Source organism: Manacus candei, unplaced genomic scaffold (genome assembly GCF_025592945.1).
Source record: "Manacus candei isolate 608988 ecotype Guabito, Panama unplaced genomic scaffold, ASM2559294v1 h1tg000011l, whole genome shotgun sequence".
NCBI classification, from domain to species: domain Eukaryota; kingdom Metazoa; phylum Chordata; class Aves; order Passeriformes; family Pipridae; genus Manacus; species Manacus candei.
The window spans coordinates 27227723-27242138 of record NW_026138059.1 but is presented as its reverse complement, the minus strand read 5'-3'; the positions used below and the strand labels follow the sequence as shown (position 1 = coordinate 27242138).

The following is a 14416-nucleotide window of genomic DNA, read 5'->3' as shown; positions in this document are numbered from 1 at the left end:
AAGGAAAACCTGAGAGAAACTGAGGTTTCTGTAGAAACAAAATAGAGCTGAAAAATATCTGTAGTGTACCTCTCTGAAAGAGGAAACTTGTGCCATGGACCATTAGCATCACTTATACTGCAGGAAATCCAGAAAGAAAAGAAGAAATGACAACAGCCTTAGATGCTGTTACCACAAGCAGGATGCGCGGTCTAGTGGAGGATGTTTGCTCTTTGGGATTCCAAACACATAGCAGCCACCTCTCTTCTTGTGTTGGATCCAAGCTGAGAGCCTGCTCATCGGCTTGCAGGAGGAGACCCAGCAAGGGGGAAGTGGCATGACCAGTTGTCCTACCCCAGTCCACAGACTTGGTGGGATGATGCTCCGTGGAGTGGGAAGGAGGGCAAGCTGCTAGAGGGAGGTCCCGAGGCTTTTTTATCTCCAGACAGGAAACCCTAAATCACATTCCCTAGGCCACTAACCTGAGGGATACAAGCTGCATCCTCCTCCATATGCAGCAGTGAAAGTTGCCTGCGATTTTTCAGTCTGAAAATTCTCAGGGAAGAAAATCAAACATGTTACTTTACAGAGTTACTCGGTTTTCTGAGTCTTCCCACTGAGCCTATATGAAGAAAGCTTCCCACCCCCTCAAATCTGTCAGAAGATGTTGTATCCACCACATCTATACAGCCTGGCAGTAGAGAATGTACTTTAGCAAAGCTGTTTCTCCATCCCTGATCAGTTGTTGCTGGCACTTAATAGCCACTATCTCAAGTATTTCATTTTATTTTTTACCTTAAAATACTAAACAAATGCACAAGCAAATTGTCAAAGAGTTTCTAGTAAGGCAGAATATGAATGTAAATCGTGTGCACAAGAAAAAAAAACGACACTGCAATCTTTATGCTTGACTTATTTTCCTGCTGTCCTGCTTTCTGCTAGCCTTGCCTTAGAGTTGTCAAATCATAGGGAATTTTTAAGCTTTGGGAAAACTGCATAGCAAATGAGTTTGTTCCAAGCATCACTTGCTGCTGAGATGATAGCAAATGTGAACTGTGATAAGCTTGACAAATAAAAGCAGCCTAAAGTATGTGGCCAGAAACAGGATCAGGGACAGTCAGAAGAAGGTGCTTTATTTTCCAGGTACATGAGTGAAAGGACTGCTTTCTTGGGCTGCTTCCTCGTGTATTACCCAGAAATCCAACCTTCCCGAGCTGGGATGTCCTAGCAAATTGAAAATGAGCTCTTTTTGGCTTTGCTTGTGTTTTGGTTCTTCTGTATGAGTTAATGAGACAGTGAAACAAATAAGATTTTCATGACTCCGATGTGATACCTTGCAGATTTTCTTGAACAGAAAACTGAAAAGTACGGATGTTTTGCACTTAAAGTAAGTTGCCTGGTATCTCAGTTTCAATTTTGGAGCCAAAAGCTTTAGCTATGAGAAGGCTACATTAGTATGGAAAGTCTCTATCAGAGCTTGAGGATTGCATTAGCACACACAGAGGAGCAGCAGATATTCTTCAGTTGGTTTTTTCTCTCTCTTAAATTCTTTGTCCTTTCAGATTCCACGAGTCTTTCCTCCATCTTTTTATTCATCGGCTGCTGAAGTCTGGGGAGATAGAGGCCCGTAGCCTCCAGGTTACTTTCAAATCAAACTAATCCTTTCTTGTGGGTGCCTTGGGTCTTAAAGTGCCTTGAAGGTCTGTGGATCAGGCTAGTTTCTGATATGAACACTACTAGCATACACGAGAACTTGTACATCCCAAAATGTTCCCCCGAAGACACAAGGCTGTTTTTGCATTGGCAGCACACACTGACCAGGTCCAGCTCAGTCTACATGAGAAAAATCTTGAGTTGTGGAGTGAGCTACCCATCAGCAGTCAGAGTACAGTACGGTTGGGATTGGTGTAAAATGGAGGAATAAAGTGTTTGCTTTTTTAAAGTGTTATTATGAATTTGGCATTATAGCAGCGGGAGAGAGGAACATAGCAACAGAAAATCTGCTTTTATCTCTCTACTGAAGGCAGTTTGTGCTCAGTCCCTTAGTTTATTTCTTCTCCTTAGAATGTCATTACTTTTTCATGATAGACGATAGTTCTAGGAGCATGCTCTGAAAGATAACAAGAGAAAGAAAGCACAAAGCTGAATTGGCTTAAAGGAGAAAAAGAAATGTTGTCATAGTAATTAACCCCAACACATACACAGTTAAGGGAATCTGGTGTTTAGCTGACAACATACTTACCTTGAAGGGCTTTCTTCAGTAATGGCTTTAAACTGAAAGAAAGTAGGTTTAGATTAGACATTAGGAAGAAGTCATTTACTGTGGGGGTAGTGAGGCACTGAAACAGGTTGCCCAGAGAAGTTGTGGATGCCCCATCCTGGGGTGTTCGAGGCTGGGCTAGACAGGGCTTTGAACAAGTGAAAGCTGTCCCTGCCCATGATAGGGTAGGGGCTGCAACTAGATAGTCTTTAAGGTCACTACCAACCCAAACCATCCTGATTCTATGATTCTGTGGTTTAGTAATTTGTTTGAAATCAGTGGACCCATCCTAGAGCCCTTGCTTTACCTATTAAGAGGTTTTGTACATTTTTAAATGCTTTAAAACCATACAAAGAAGGACTCAAGCCAGTTCTGCTTTCTAAAATCCAGGTTATTTGTTTATTACTGCACAAATGCTCAGAGGGGTTCATTAGTTGAACTCTGGGCTCAACTGCTGCTGACCCCCAAAGTTTATCTGTGTTTTTGCAACTGGTGAACAGTTACCTTTGGGTGATCAAGTAGCTGTAGCATGATAATTGGTACACTTGCTGTCATCACCACCAGCTTCTTCTGAGTGGTCCAGGGCAGAATAAAATACAAATACTGTGGGATTTATATATTTATTTTTAAAGAGTTGTTTACATTGAAAAACTGTACAAAACCAGCAGTAATTAACAGCAGATGTAAATGTGAATACCTTTAAGGATTCTCAAAAATCCTAGAGGAACACAGGGGTTTGCCAGTCCATTACCACAACTGTATATTTTCCTAGTGGAGCTCAGCTGTATAACTAACTCCTCTGTGCTTATCAGGTTTGTTATTTCAATGTACATTCACTCTTATCAACCTGTTCCCAGCCCCAGGACCAAGAGCCGGTGAGCAACTAGTTAAATGAGTGGATATTTACTCTTCAAGTGTTGTTGAAAGGGTGAGTAAACATGCCCTGTTCTGAAGAAGACTGCAAGCATTCAGGCTGAATAGCAGCTCTCTCTTTCCAATCCTGCTCACTATGGAGTGTTTTCCCAGTGGGTAACAGACTCAAAACTGAATGGAGAATTGAGAAGCAGAAAAAGAACTGAACAACACAGAGGAATAAAAAAGCAATGCAGTGAAGGAAAGCGAACCTAGTGAATTGTAAAATTTTCCCTAATTCGGCAGAGCCAGGATTTCAGCCCCCGAGACTTTCTTTTCTGCAAACAAATAAATCGGCAGCCCTATCTCAGACCGATTCGGCAAGCTCAGAGTATCAGTGTTGCCACTTGCTTTATTATCAGCTTCATTCCCCTCATTCACCACCAGAAGGAGGCCTTGCTCTTAAAGATACATTGGTTACTTTGTAGCCAAAAATACAGATTTAAAGAAATTACACTCAAAGCACAGGTCTCTCTGGAGGAGAGAGTGGGGGAAATGCAGCACTTCTTGAAAAAAAAAAAAAAATCTGGTATGCCTAAAATGCCTAATTCTTTCTGAAAATCTTAATCTAGTAATTTTGGTTGCTAAGAACATTATACATCTTCTGATGACTTCCAAATTTTTTTGTGATTTAGGAACTTATCATGACTTCATGAAGAAATACAATCATCAAACAATGTCAAGGCCCCCATCTTCTTGGATCCTTGGGTACCTAGCAAGAGGACTAGCACAGTAGTTCTCTTAACAGGCTTAGTCATGGATGCAAATGTGATCATTAATTCCAAGTCATCTGAAAGATGATGCTAGTCTAATGTAACTACTCGCAATCCCAGTTAACCAAATTAAAACCCACAGGCTTTAGAGCATGCCATAGAATTCTTTAGAAAACTATCATATAGAGACAGAAAAGAACTGATGCTGGACATGCTCAGGTAGCATGCAATTGGAATCTTCTGCTTTAGAAAGGCAGGAAGAGACACAGATAGCAAAAGACTTCAAATGCAGCCAGCAACGAAATACCAGATGGCCTCCATCTTTTGTAGAAATGTTTGCATTCAGCTGTTGAATTGGGATGACATTGTGACACTCTAAAGATGCAGTGTCAGGATGTGGTCATGCTCCACTGAGCTTTCTGATGTTCTGCAATTGTTCCTTTGCAGAAAATGTGTGAGGAAGGAGACTGCTTGATTCTGGCAAAGGGTGACTTTGGAAGTAAAGCCCCCTTATTCTCTAATTATTCAGTTGGAGTGCTCAGATGTGATTTTCATCCCTCCAGAGAGAAGAAGAGAGTTATTCAATGGTCCCAATGGCTTCACACAGTCTTACATGCAGAGGCTGTGAGACAATACCCCTTAGTGCAGTGCTTCAAGAGCTAGGTGCTTTTTATAGGCTGTAATTCCTGGCCCTGCCTATTTTCAAGAGAGCACAGATTGTATCTGTACTCGTTATGTGCTGACCTTTGACTGCATCTGTCTATTAATCTTATCAGGCTTAAAAATGTATCATCCACCAGTCAAGGGCCTGACTGGTGCAGATTATGAGGGATTTTTCTCATACTATCATTCATGTGCAGAATCCTATTGACAGCAGCATTAATTCCTACAAATCTTTGTGAATTCAGCTCCCAGCTGTCAGTTGTGATTGTAGTTATACTAAATTCCATCCTGCTCTTTTCAATGAGTTATGTGTGAAAAGCTGCCAGTTAAGGCCTGCTTGCCTAAGGGAGGCTGGCAGCCTAGGACCATGTAGAAGGTGCCCTTTTGCTCCATAGATGTATCTCCCCTTAAATAAAAGTAAAAATGTGATGAGAGATGCAAACCTTAGGTCAGAACTATGTGTGTAAGCACAATATCTCTTAGAAGACATGATACCATATAGTCTCTAAGATGAATCCTGTAAGTGAGCCTTGGAAATTTAGCTTTATACAGTTATCAGTGAACAAATTGTTTGCCGTCACTTCAAAGATATGATCCTCAATACAAAGGTTTTGGAGACTTGCAGATAGCCTGTCTTCAACTGTAGACCATTGCTGAATTCCCCTGTCAATGCAGAGTTTTGTAACATTATTTAGGCTAGCTCCCCACTGAGTTGAGATTAATTCATCTGTATAGTCAGTGATGATATCATTGTGTTTAGGTGGAGCAAAATAAGTTGGAAATGACACTCATGTCGTGCAATGACTCTCCACTTTTGCTTTGCTGTGTGCTTTTTCTGATGCAATGAAGGTCCAGTTTTGGTGGTCTGTCCTCAGAATCTAATAGATTGTTTATATCTAATAGTTGAAACTAGGTGATCTTTAAGGTCCTTTCCAACCAAATCATTCTATGATTCTGTCATTTACACACGATGATTGTCTTCTGGAAGTCAAAACGAATCTAACCAATGCTGACTGCCTTTGACAACCAAAATTAAATAGTTAATACAGGAGTTTGGGAATACAGACTATTATAGGAATATCCAAGTTTTAATGCCCAGGTTCAGCATATTTATTATGCATCAGCATATTTCTGTATTGAAATCGGTATTCATAAAACACTGTAGCAATGCCAGAGTAAAGTGCATTTGCCAAAATCTTGACTCAATTTTGTTTAGAAGGACATTTACTCTTAAATATCATGTGCTGTAAGCAGGAAACACCAGGTAGCATACCTACATGAGTCACATTTTAAAATGCCAGGACCAGTCTGGTATATAATGATCTCCAAAGGCAGCATGCCAGAGGACTGCTACTTTCAAGAGTAATGACACTGTTTTGCAAACTGAATGTATTTCTCTGAAGATCTCCCCTGGAAGATAAAGTCATTGTCATTACAAAAGAAAAGCTGCCAAACAACTTCTGTGAGTTCTCAGCAGGGTGCTACTGAAATTCTGTCCTGCTTGAATAAATTTCTGCACTTCACCTTTTTAAAATGCCTTCTCTCTGAGTATCAAAAACCAGCAGATCGACTAGATTAGACTCTAGGCCCTCACTTAGTATTAGAAATATTGAAGTGGAAAGTGGTTAAATTGCACCTAAGTGACAATTTATTATGGTTTATGCTGAGTGGCTTATTGTAGAAACTGTAACTCCACAAAAACTGGAACCCACAAACAGTTTTTGGATGAGCAATGTGTAACAGTGCCTTCTGTTTCTTTCCACAGAAGATTTGAAGATAGTTAGTTGTTCTCTTTTGTTTGTTTTGTATTTGGGCAAAAGTGTGGGTTTGGGTTTTTTTAGGAAGAGTGAGAAAAAAACCTGATAGAATCTATGACTTTGAACATTGTGTAAAGTAAGCTTGTTTATTAGATGCCCTATAAAAAGTTATTTATGGGCTTGCTATTGCAAGCATTTGTAAAGGAGCCTCTATGCTCTCAGAGTACAAAATCGGTGATCTGAGGCAATCAGAATTCAAATAAAATCAGAATTTTAAGAAAGCCTTGTTGATTCTTGAGTGCAAGCACTATATGTTATCAACCCTGACTGTAAGCAAGCCTATAGCATGTGGCCAAAGAAGAGAAACAGCTGCTGAAAAAGCAATTCTGTAGTCATTGGCTCTGCATTGCAATTATTTGGTGGGGTTTTTTATATGTATATCTTCTGATTTATTAAATGAATTACTGAACTCAGTGGTCACCTCTAGGACAAAGCCCCTGAAGCTGAGAGAAGTTGGGTCATTGAACTCAGTGAATTCAAGACTTCTCTTTCTTAGTGTCCACCTGGGTGGAGCTGATGAAGTTTTCCCTGGCACAGTCCCCGTCGAGTTGATTGGGATGATAGAATGAGTATAAAGAAGCTGAGATTCGGTGACTTAGAGCTTCTCAGGACTTAGGAATTCCCTAGTGTTTCTGTTTTCACTGCAAAAGGAGACTCAAAGTTTGGCAGCTTGGCATGGTCCGGGAGACCGCGAGGCGCTGGGGCTGTGTTGGAAGTCCTGCCCGAGCCTTCCTGCCCCCTGGCTCGGCCTCTCCTCCCCCGTGCCGGGACAGGGTGCGGGGGCCCCCCTTCGCCCACCTCCCTCGGGCTGCCCCGGGCGCTACTTGCCATGGACACGCGGCGTCCCATATTGGCGGCGGGCGGCGGGCTGGGCGCGCCCTCCTCGCGGCGCTTCCCCTCAGAGCCGGACACGGACCCGGAGCCGGGGCCGGAGCCGCCGCGGGACGCGGTGCCCTCGCTGTCGCTGCCCGCCCGGCTCCCGGTGAGGACGCGGGAGAGGAAGCTGGACTTGCGCGTTCCTGGGCAGTGCCCGCTGTCCGGGGAGTCGCCGCGCTCCTCATCCAGATCGCGGCAGGCGCTCACCCGGCTGTGCCTGCGGGGTGCCCGGCGGGCGGCGGCCGGCGCCCCCGCCGCCCCTGCCCCGCCGCCCGGCGCGGCGGCCCGCTGCGCCTCCTCGCTGCTGGAGGAGGGCTGGTGCTGTCCGTGGTGCCGGCGGCGGGGCGGCGGCGTCCCCCGGAGCTGCCCGCGGTGCTGCCGGGCCGGCGGCGGGCCGGGGGCGCCGGGCGCGGGCGGCGGTGGCGGGAGCGGGGCGGGCGCGGGGCGCGGCGGGGCCGCGTTGCTGGCCAGGCGGGGCGGCGACGGCACCACGGAGCTCTTCTTGGAGTTGTACAGGCTGGGATCCTCCTCGGCGAGGCCTGCCGGCCACTGCGGCTGCCCGCAGAGGCTCTTCTGGATCTTCTTGAGGCCCAGGTGGGCGATTTCTAGGATGTTGAGGAAGAGGGAGACGGCGGCGATGCTGTTCATGAAAACCATAAAGATGGTCTTCTCTGTGGGTCGGGACACAAAACAATCCACCGTGTTAGGGCATGGGGGCCGAGTGCATTTGTAAAGAGGGGACATGTGAAACCCATATAAAAGATACTGACCTATCATAAAGCCCACTTCGACCACCGACCGGGTCAGGATATGTAGGATATAGGTGCGCAGCAGGGACCCTCTCAGGGGTGCCTTATTCACTTTCTTCTGTTCCTCCAGCTTACGCAGTTCTCTCTCTACTCTCCTGTGTTCCTCGAGCATGGGTTCCAGGTCTTCCAGCTGAGCCCGCAGGTGGGCTTTCCTGTTCTGTCGCTCTTTCTCAAGCGCCCTTAACCTATAGAGTGCATGGCCCATGTACACTAATGATGGGGAGGAGACAAATATGATCTGTAGAACCCAGTATCTGATCAAAGAGATGGGAAAGGCTTTGTCATAACAGATGTTGTTGCAGCCAGGTTGCTCTGTGTTGCAGATGAACTCGGACTGCTCGTCGTCCCAGACATCTTCAGCAGCCACTCCCAGCACCAGCATCCGGAATATGAACAGGATTGTGAGCCAGATTTTGCCAACTATGGTGGAGTGGATGTGCACTTCTTCAAGGATGCTGCCCAACAAGTTCCAGTCCCCCATGGTCAGAAGTTCATTTCTGAAACAAACAAAAGAAAGGTATTTTCATACAATGATGGTTTTCTTTTGGAAATCTCCCATTTAAGTTTGTTTTGTTTCATTTTGTTTTAATAATGATCTTTCATATACACTCTTTTGATAGCAAGAGAATTCCTAGAAGTTCATAATTATTTTCTACTTACTGGGTCTACAAATTAATTCGGACTTCATGATTACTGGTCAAAGATGCAAATATGAGATGACTTTAAGATTAAGAGAGATTGATTTCACCTGTAAGCCACACTGCTTGTAATTGCCTACAGTTTAACACTATTTTCTTCCCACTAGAAAAGAAGACAAATTTCTTTCCTAATTTGCAAATTCTCTGCCAACCACAGTTTAATTCTATACCCACTCCATTCCACGTTGACTGTGGCTTTGCCATAGTTTTACCATAATATATAATGCTCATGACTTTAATTTCTTGGATAAAGTTTTGAGAAGTATCCTATAACTGTGCCAAAAAAAAAGTTTATTTTTTTACCCCAAGGTAGTAGCATTATTAGTGCCATCCATCCAATATATTCCCATCTATCAAGGTAACAAGTCACAAGTTTCTCCCTTGGCTTCCTAAAACTACAAATCCATCGGTGATTTACACATAGCTGTACATTTGTAGTTCTAGGATAATATAAATGAGTGCTTCTAAGATAAATACCTTTCATTTTATGCATAAAGTTTTACTGAACCACCAAGACTTTGTCTTAATTATTAATTTCAACATATAAGATAAAAAAATCAGGGATTGCACAGTGGAGGGAAATGGAGGTTTTTAGCTGTGAGTGTGCAATGATCTTTTTAACTACCTCGTTCCCAGGATCTCTTTGACTTACCAGGAAATTCATCTACATTCTGCTACCAAGCTGCTGCTTTGGAAAAACTTAGGAGTTTCAGGTAAGGTAGGGAATTTAAATGTAAGGTATTTGACTGTTTATTTGTGAATACACTGCATATTTGGTGTTGTGTCCCTGTATTTTTTTTTCTGCTAATTTGGCAACAAATTATTGAAAGCATTTGGGATCATATCTACCGTAGGCTTTGCACTTAAATTTTTTATGCTACTGTACTTTCAAAACTTCCCAAATTCCACTAAACTACAGTAAAGTGCAATTTCTGAGCTTTTTTTTTTTTTCTCTTTTTTGAGTGTGGCTGGATGACATGCCCAAAATCTTACACAAATTTAAATGATATCATAGTTGGGTGATATCACCATTATCGATATGGCTTGGTTACGGTTTATGATATGATCTCAGGTAGCACAATTCTGCTTTGAGGCTGTATTTATCCATAATGCAAGTAAAGTTTTCCAGTTGTAACCAGCATTCTCAGCATAGGCATCCTACAGATTTTATTATTAAGTCTGGTATTTATTTTTCTCTGCAATCTGAATTTGCACAATCAACTTTCCTTTTCACGTACATAACTGCTTAAGGAAACCTAGCTAGTCAAGTAATTTCTTAGGTGCTGTGACACACACTTGGAATGTCTTGTTTCCCCACTCCTTCCCTCCCATGTATATCACTGAAATAAGACACATGAGAAAAAAAGTCAGCAATAATTATTGTCACCTATTTTCCTCATCTTTAAATAACAATATCAAATCTTTCTTCTGATTTCATATGGGTTTTATTCAGAGGAGATATCAAATTATTGCAATGTCATTGTCTGGGTGGGTGCAAAGATGTTAATCTGTCGATTGGTTTGCTGGAAAATGTTACATCTCAAGCTAGCCACGTCAAACCTGTTTTTCCAAGCTTGGAAGTGCTGATACAGAACATTTGATCTTCAGTAAAGGGAAAAGTAGAGGTTTACACAGAGCAAGTTCCCAGACCCAGAATACTAAGGAGGCCAAGTACAAGTGGGTGACACTTGCTGGTTGCTCCATTCTACTTCCCCTGAAAGGTGACTGAATGATGGCAACACAATAGTTAAGCAAAGGAGCTTTGGGTATATTTGCTGCCCTGCAAATGGCTGATCCATCACTGAAATTGATAGATTCAGCAAAAAAATCCTAACATCAAGCAACAAAAACCCACGTGGGATGCTAAAATATAAATGCAGGAATAAAATGGGAAAGGAGACTCGTGTTAATCCCAAAGATGAAATGCTAGCATTCCTCTAGCAGTAGGAACTGTCATTGTCTGTTTTGGAGGAGAAAGTGAATGTAACCCTTCAGGGCAAGAGAGGAGTATAAGCATATCACTCTGGCTTTACAGATGCTTGTTTCTTAAGCTGTTTCTACCAGTATTTAAACAACTCTGTCCTCACCTTTCCTTTATAAAAGCAGACACAAGACAGTAATTGTAGGAGTGGTGTAATTCACCCTGTAAGCAGGTCTATTATACCAGGTCACTTTCCCTCAACTCACTGGTAGAAATGCAGTACAAATACAGACACAGTGAACATTGTGTATGAAGTAAAGAAGTCAGTTTAAAGCCACAAAACCCAGAGTTTCTAAGAAATCAGTCCAAACTGCTTTACAACATTGTCATAGCAGTGTGCTTCCAATTTTATCATTTTTTCCCCTTCCCTGGTCTTAATTGAATTCTATATAATAGAGTAATTTCAGTTTACTGTAAGAGAGTAATTTCAAATGTGATTGATATCATTATCAGTCCATTAGTAAACTAGAAATTCTAGTATTCTAGTACTACAGCCTATTCTAGACTATTAGCCTTGTAGACTAATAATACACCATTTTTAGTATAGATAGTACATACCTGAGCTATTTCTTATACCATCTGATGACCTTTGTGACTGCCCAAGTAGTTTTATATGGTTATTTCAAACAATAAAAATTTATCCATGTAATCAGTTAGAATCAGATGAAAATCTAACACTTCACTTAGATGAAATTTCTTTATTTCTCAATTTTGTTACTTCTTTAAAGTTCATCTGATTATTTGCCACTATTCAAATCACTTCTATACTAAATTTATGCCAGGTTTTCATCATCTGTGGTTGGAAAAAGCAGAGTTAAAGGTTTTGTCAGATAAAGTTAAATGTTAAGATGCAACTACTTAACAGTTGAATTTCCATTGATTCAAGTCTGACAGGACCTGCCTGCTCCATACTGCCCTAGGAAGAACTATTTTTCTGCCACTTACCTTAGGATAAAGCCCTTGGTTAATCTCTTGGAGCATTGCAGAAGGAGCATGCAGCACTGCTTGTTATGTCTCAGAGACCTTTCTTTGATAGTGCTAGGACACTTTTTTACCCCAAGAGCCAAAGCATAGATGTTGAATGGACTTCTCAGTTCTATGTAGCTGGATGCCAAGATTGCTCTGTCTAAACTATTCATGCACGGTTTAAAAATCATCAGATGATTGGATGGTGCCTCTAGCCAAAATTATCATGCAATTATTCTAGTCAGTGGCATCTAACAAAGCCATTCCCCCAAGGCTCAGTCTGTACGTCAGTAGTTTGTGAAGTCCCTATGCCTGGTTTTAGTCAGTTCTTCTAACTTTACACTTCCATCCAGCTCCCAAACGAAATTTTATTTGTAAAATGGCTAAATAGTCAGCCTTTACAGTACAATAGAGTCTTACATTTTCTTTACATTCCATTAGTTTTGCTTTGAATCAATGCTCAAAGATCGATCGGTCATGTCCGATTTCATACTCTGTTGCCTGGTGAGTTAATTTAGGATGTGTTAGACCGAGTCCTTGCAAATGGAGGCCACAGGAACTGAGACTCGAGTCTTCAGTTAGAAACACAGCTTTTCAGCACAGTAACCCTTCTTCAGCTGGGTTAAAGAGTCACCCACAAGGCCATTAAGAACTGGTATCTATGAGGGACAAGGCTTAAAAAAGGAAGGTGAGAAGCCAAAATGAGATTTGGTGAGAAATCAGGGCCACAAGAGCTGAGATTCTGATACTTAGAGCTTCTGCTATCTAGTCGTGCCCATACCTAAATTTTATGGGATTCCCAAATATTCATTTTTTTCCTCTCTTGCTCTGGACTTTCTGGCTCTTTTCTTCCATCTTATAAGGCATATAACTGATTTTCATTTCAGATTCTTCTCCCTGAAGATAATGCCACTAACCAATGTCCAGTTCTCAAAAGACAGCAGCCCCACATCTTCTTTGGAATTATCTCTGATTGATGCACCATCACATCCTTCTCTCTCGGATAAGCTGTACTGGTCTCCCTGAAAGTCCCATTTGAATATGCCTTCAGAGCCTTGCCCTGCAGCAGATGAGGTGACTACCACATCTTTCCTCTAGCCTCAGCCTAATGCAACAGATGTGTGGTTTATGCACACATTACAAATGCTTTAGGGGCAGTAGGGCTACACTTTCTACTCCTGAGAGGCAGGCTGACATTCAGCTGAAACACTCAGACCTCCATAAGCCTTTCTCATCCATATACTCTCATGTACCTGTCATTGGCATTTCATTTTCATGCCTCGTCTTTCCAAATCTGGTCACCAAGTCCCTAAGGCTTTTCCTTGCTGCTTCAGTTGTCTTGGACCCTTGACTCAGGCCTGGGTGCTCTGTGCTGCCTCACCAGAAGGTGGTGTTGATCTGACATCTCCAGCAGCTTCCACAGTGTTTCTCAGGAATGCCGCCTTCACTTCTGCTCCCTCTTGCTATAAGCATCTGCCATAGATGAAATCAGCTTACAGAGTAAATGCTAGCAGGCAGCATGTATGGATATGTTGGGAGGGAATATCCTGGAGATCAGAGAGACAGGAGCTTGGCCAGTGGCACCTGGAATGGGCAGGAGTGAGCAGCAGCAGAGTGGGAACCAGCATATCTTCATGCCTGACCTTCCTGGACCACAAGTGACCTCCCTGGTGGTAAGTAGAGACCCAGGGAACGTAGTGCTGGGGCAGGAGCTGGTCACAACCAAGGAGGGTGAAAGCTTTAATCTTGCTTTCTTGGTTCTTCAATAAGCCCTAGTATGCAAATCCAGTATGGGGCATTTACTCTACCTTGCCTGTGACAGCAGGATTCTGCACCTGGGGATGGGGCAACCCTGGATGTACATACAGACTGGGGAACGTGAAGTTGGAGAACAGCACCACAGAAAGGGACCTGTGAGTTCTGCTTGACAGAAAGCTGAATATGAGTCAGCAGTGCCCTGGCAGCCCAGAGGGCCAGCTCTGTCCTGGGAGGAATCAGGCAAAGCATCACCAGCTGGTTAGGGGAGGGGATTGTACTGCTTTGCTCTGCACTGGTGCAGCCTCCCCTTGAATGTTGCTTGCAGTTTTGGGTACCACAATATTAAAAAGACATTAAGCTATTAGAGAGTGTCTAAAGGAGGGCCACGAGGATAGTGAAGGGTTGGGAAGGGAAGCCTTGGTTTGTTCAGTCCGGAGGATACTGAGGGGAGACCTCATCACAGCCAACAGCTTCCTCACAAGGGGAAGCAGAGGGGAAGGTACCGATCTCTTCACTGTGGTGACCAGTGCGGTGACCTGAGGGAATGGCATGAAGCTGTGTCAGGGGAGGTTTAGGTTGGATATTAGGAAAATGTTCTTCACTCAGAAGGTGGTTGGGTACTGGAACAGGCTCCCCAGGGAAGTGGTCACAGCACCAAGCCTGACAGAGTTCAATAAGCATTTGGACAACGCTCTCAACCACATCATGGAATTCTTGCAGCTGTCCTGTGCTGGGCCAGGAGTTGGATTCCTTGTGGGTCCTTTCCAACTCAGGATATTCTATGATTCAAAATTGTAAGTGGTGGCTAGTACAAAATAAGTTCTTAAAACATTAGGTCCAAATACAGTTTTTATAGTATTGCAGCTTTTCATATTCTTGTCAGGGATTCACACATTTGAAAACCAGAAAAGGATATACATGGGAACCAATAGTAATCTTGTAACACAGTAGCATTTCCTTATACTAATACATTACTACTCTGAT

General features: G+C 42.9%; 1 protein-coding gene across 1 annotated transcript; it reads right to left on the bottom strand.

Annotated features, from left to right (window-relative positions):
- Window positions 1-6956: 6956 nt before the first annotated feature.
- Window positions 6957-8535, bottom strand: GJA10 (gap junction protein alpha 10). The gene has a single exon (XM_051778241.1). It carries the CDS (start codon window positions 8508-8510, stop codon window positions 6957-6959), a length of 1554 nt encoding a protein of 517 aa, XP_051634201.1. The 5' UTR covers window positions 8511-8535.
- Between the last annotated feature and the right edge of the window lie 5881 nt (window positions 8536-14416).

Bases quoted from the DNA above. Each gene is read 5' to 3' on its own strand.
- GJA10 (XM_051778241.1), bottom strand. From the start codon at position 8,510: ATGGGGGACTGGAACTTGTTGGGCAGCATCCTTGAAGAAGTGCACATC.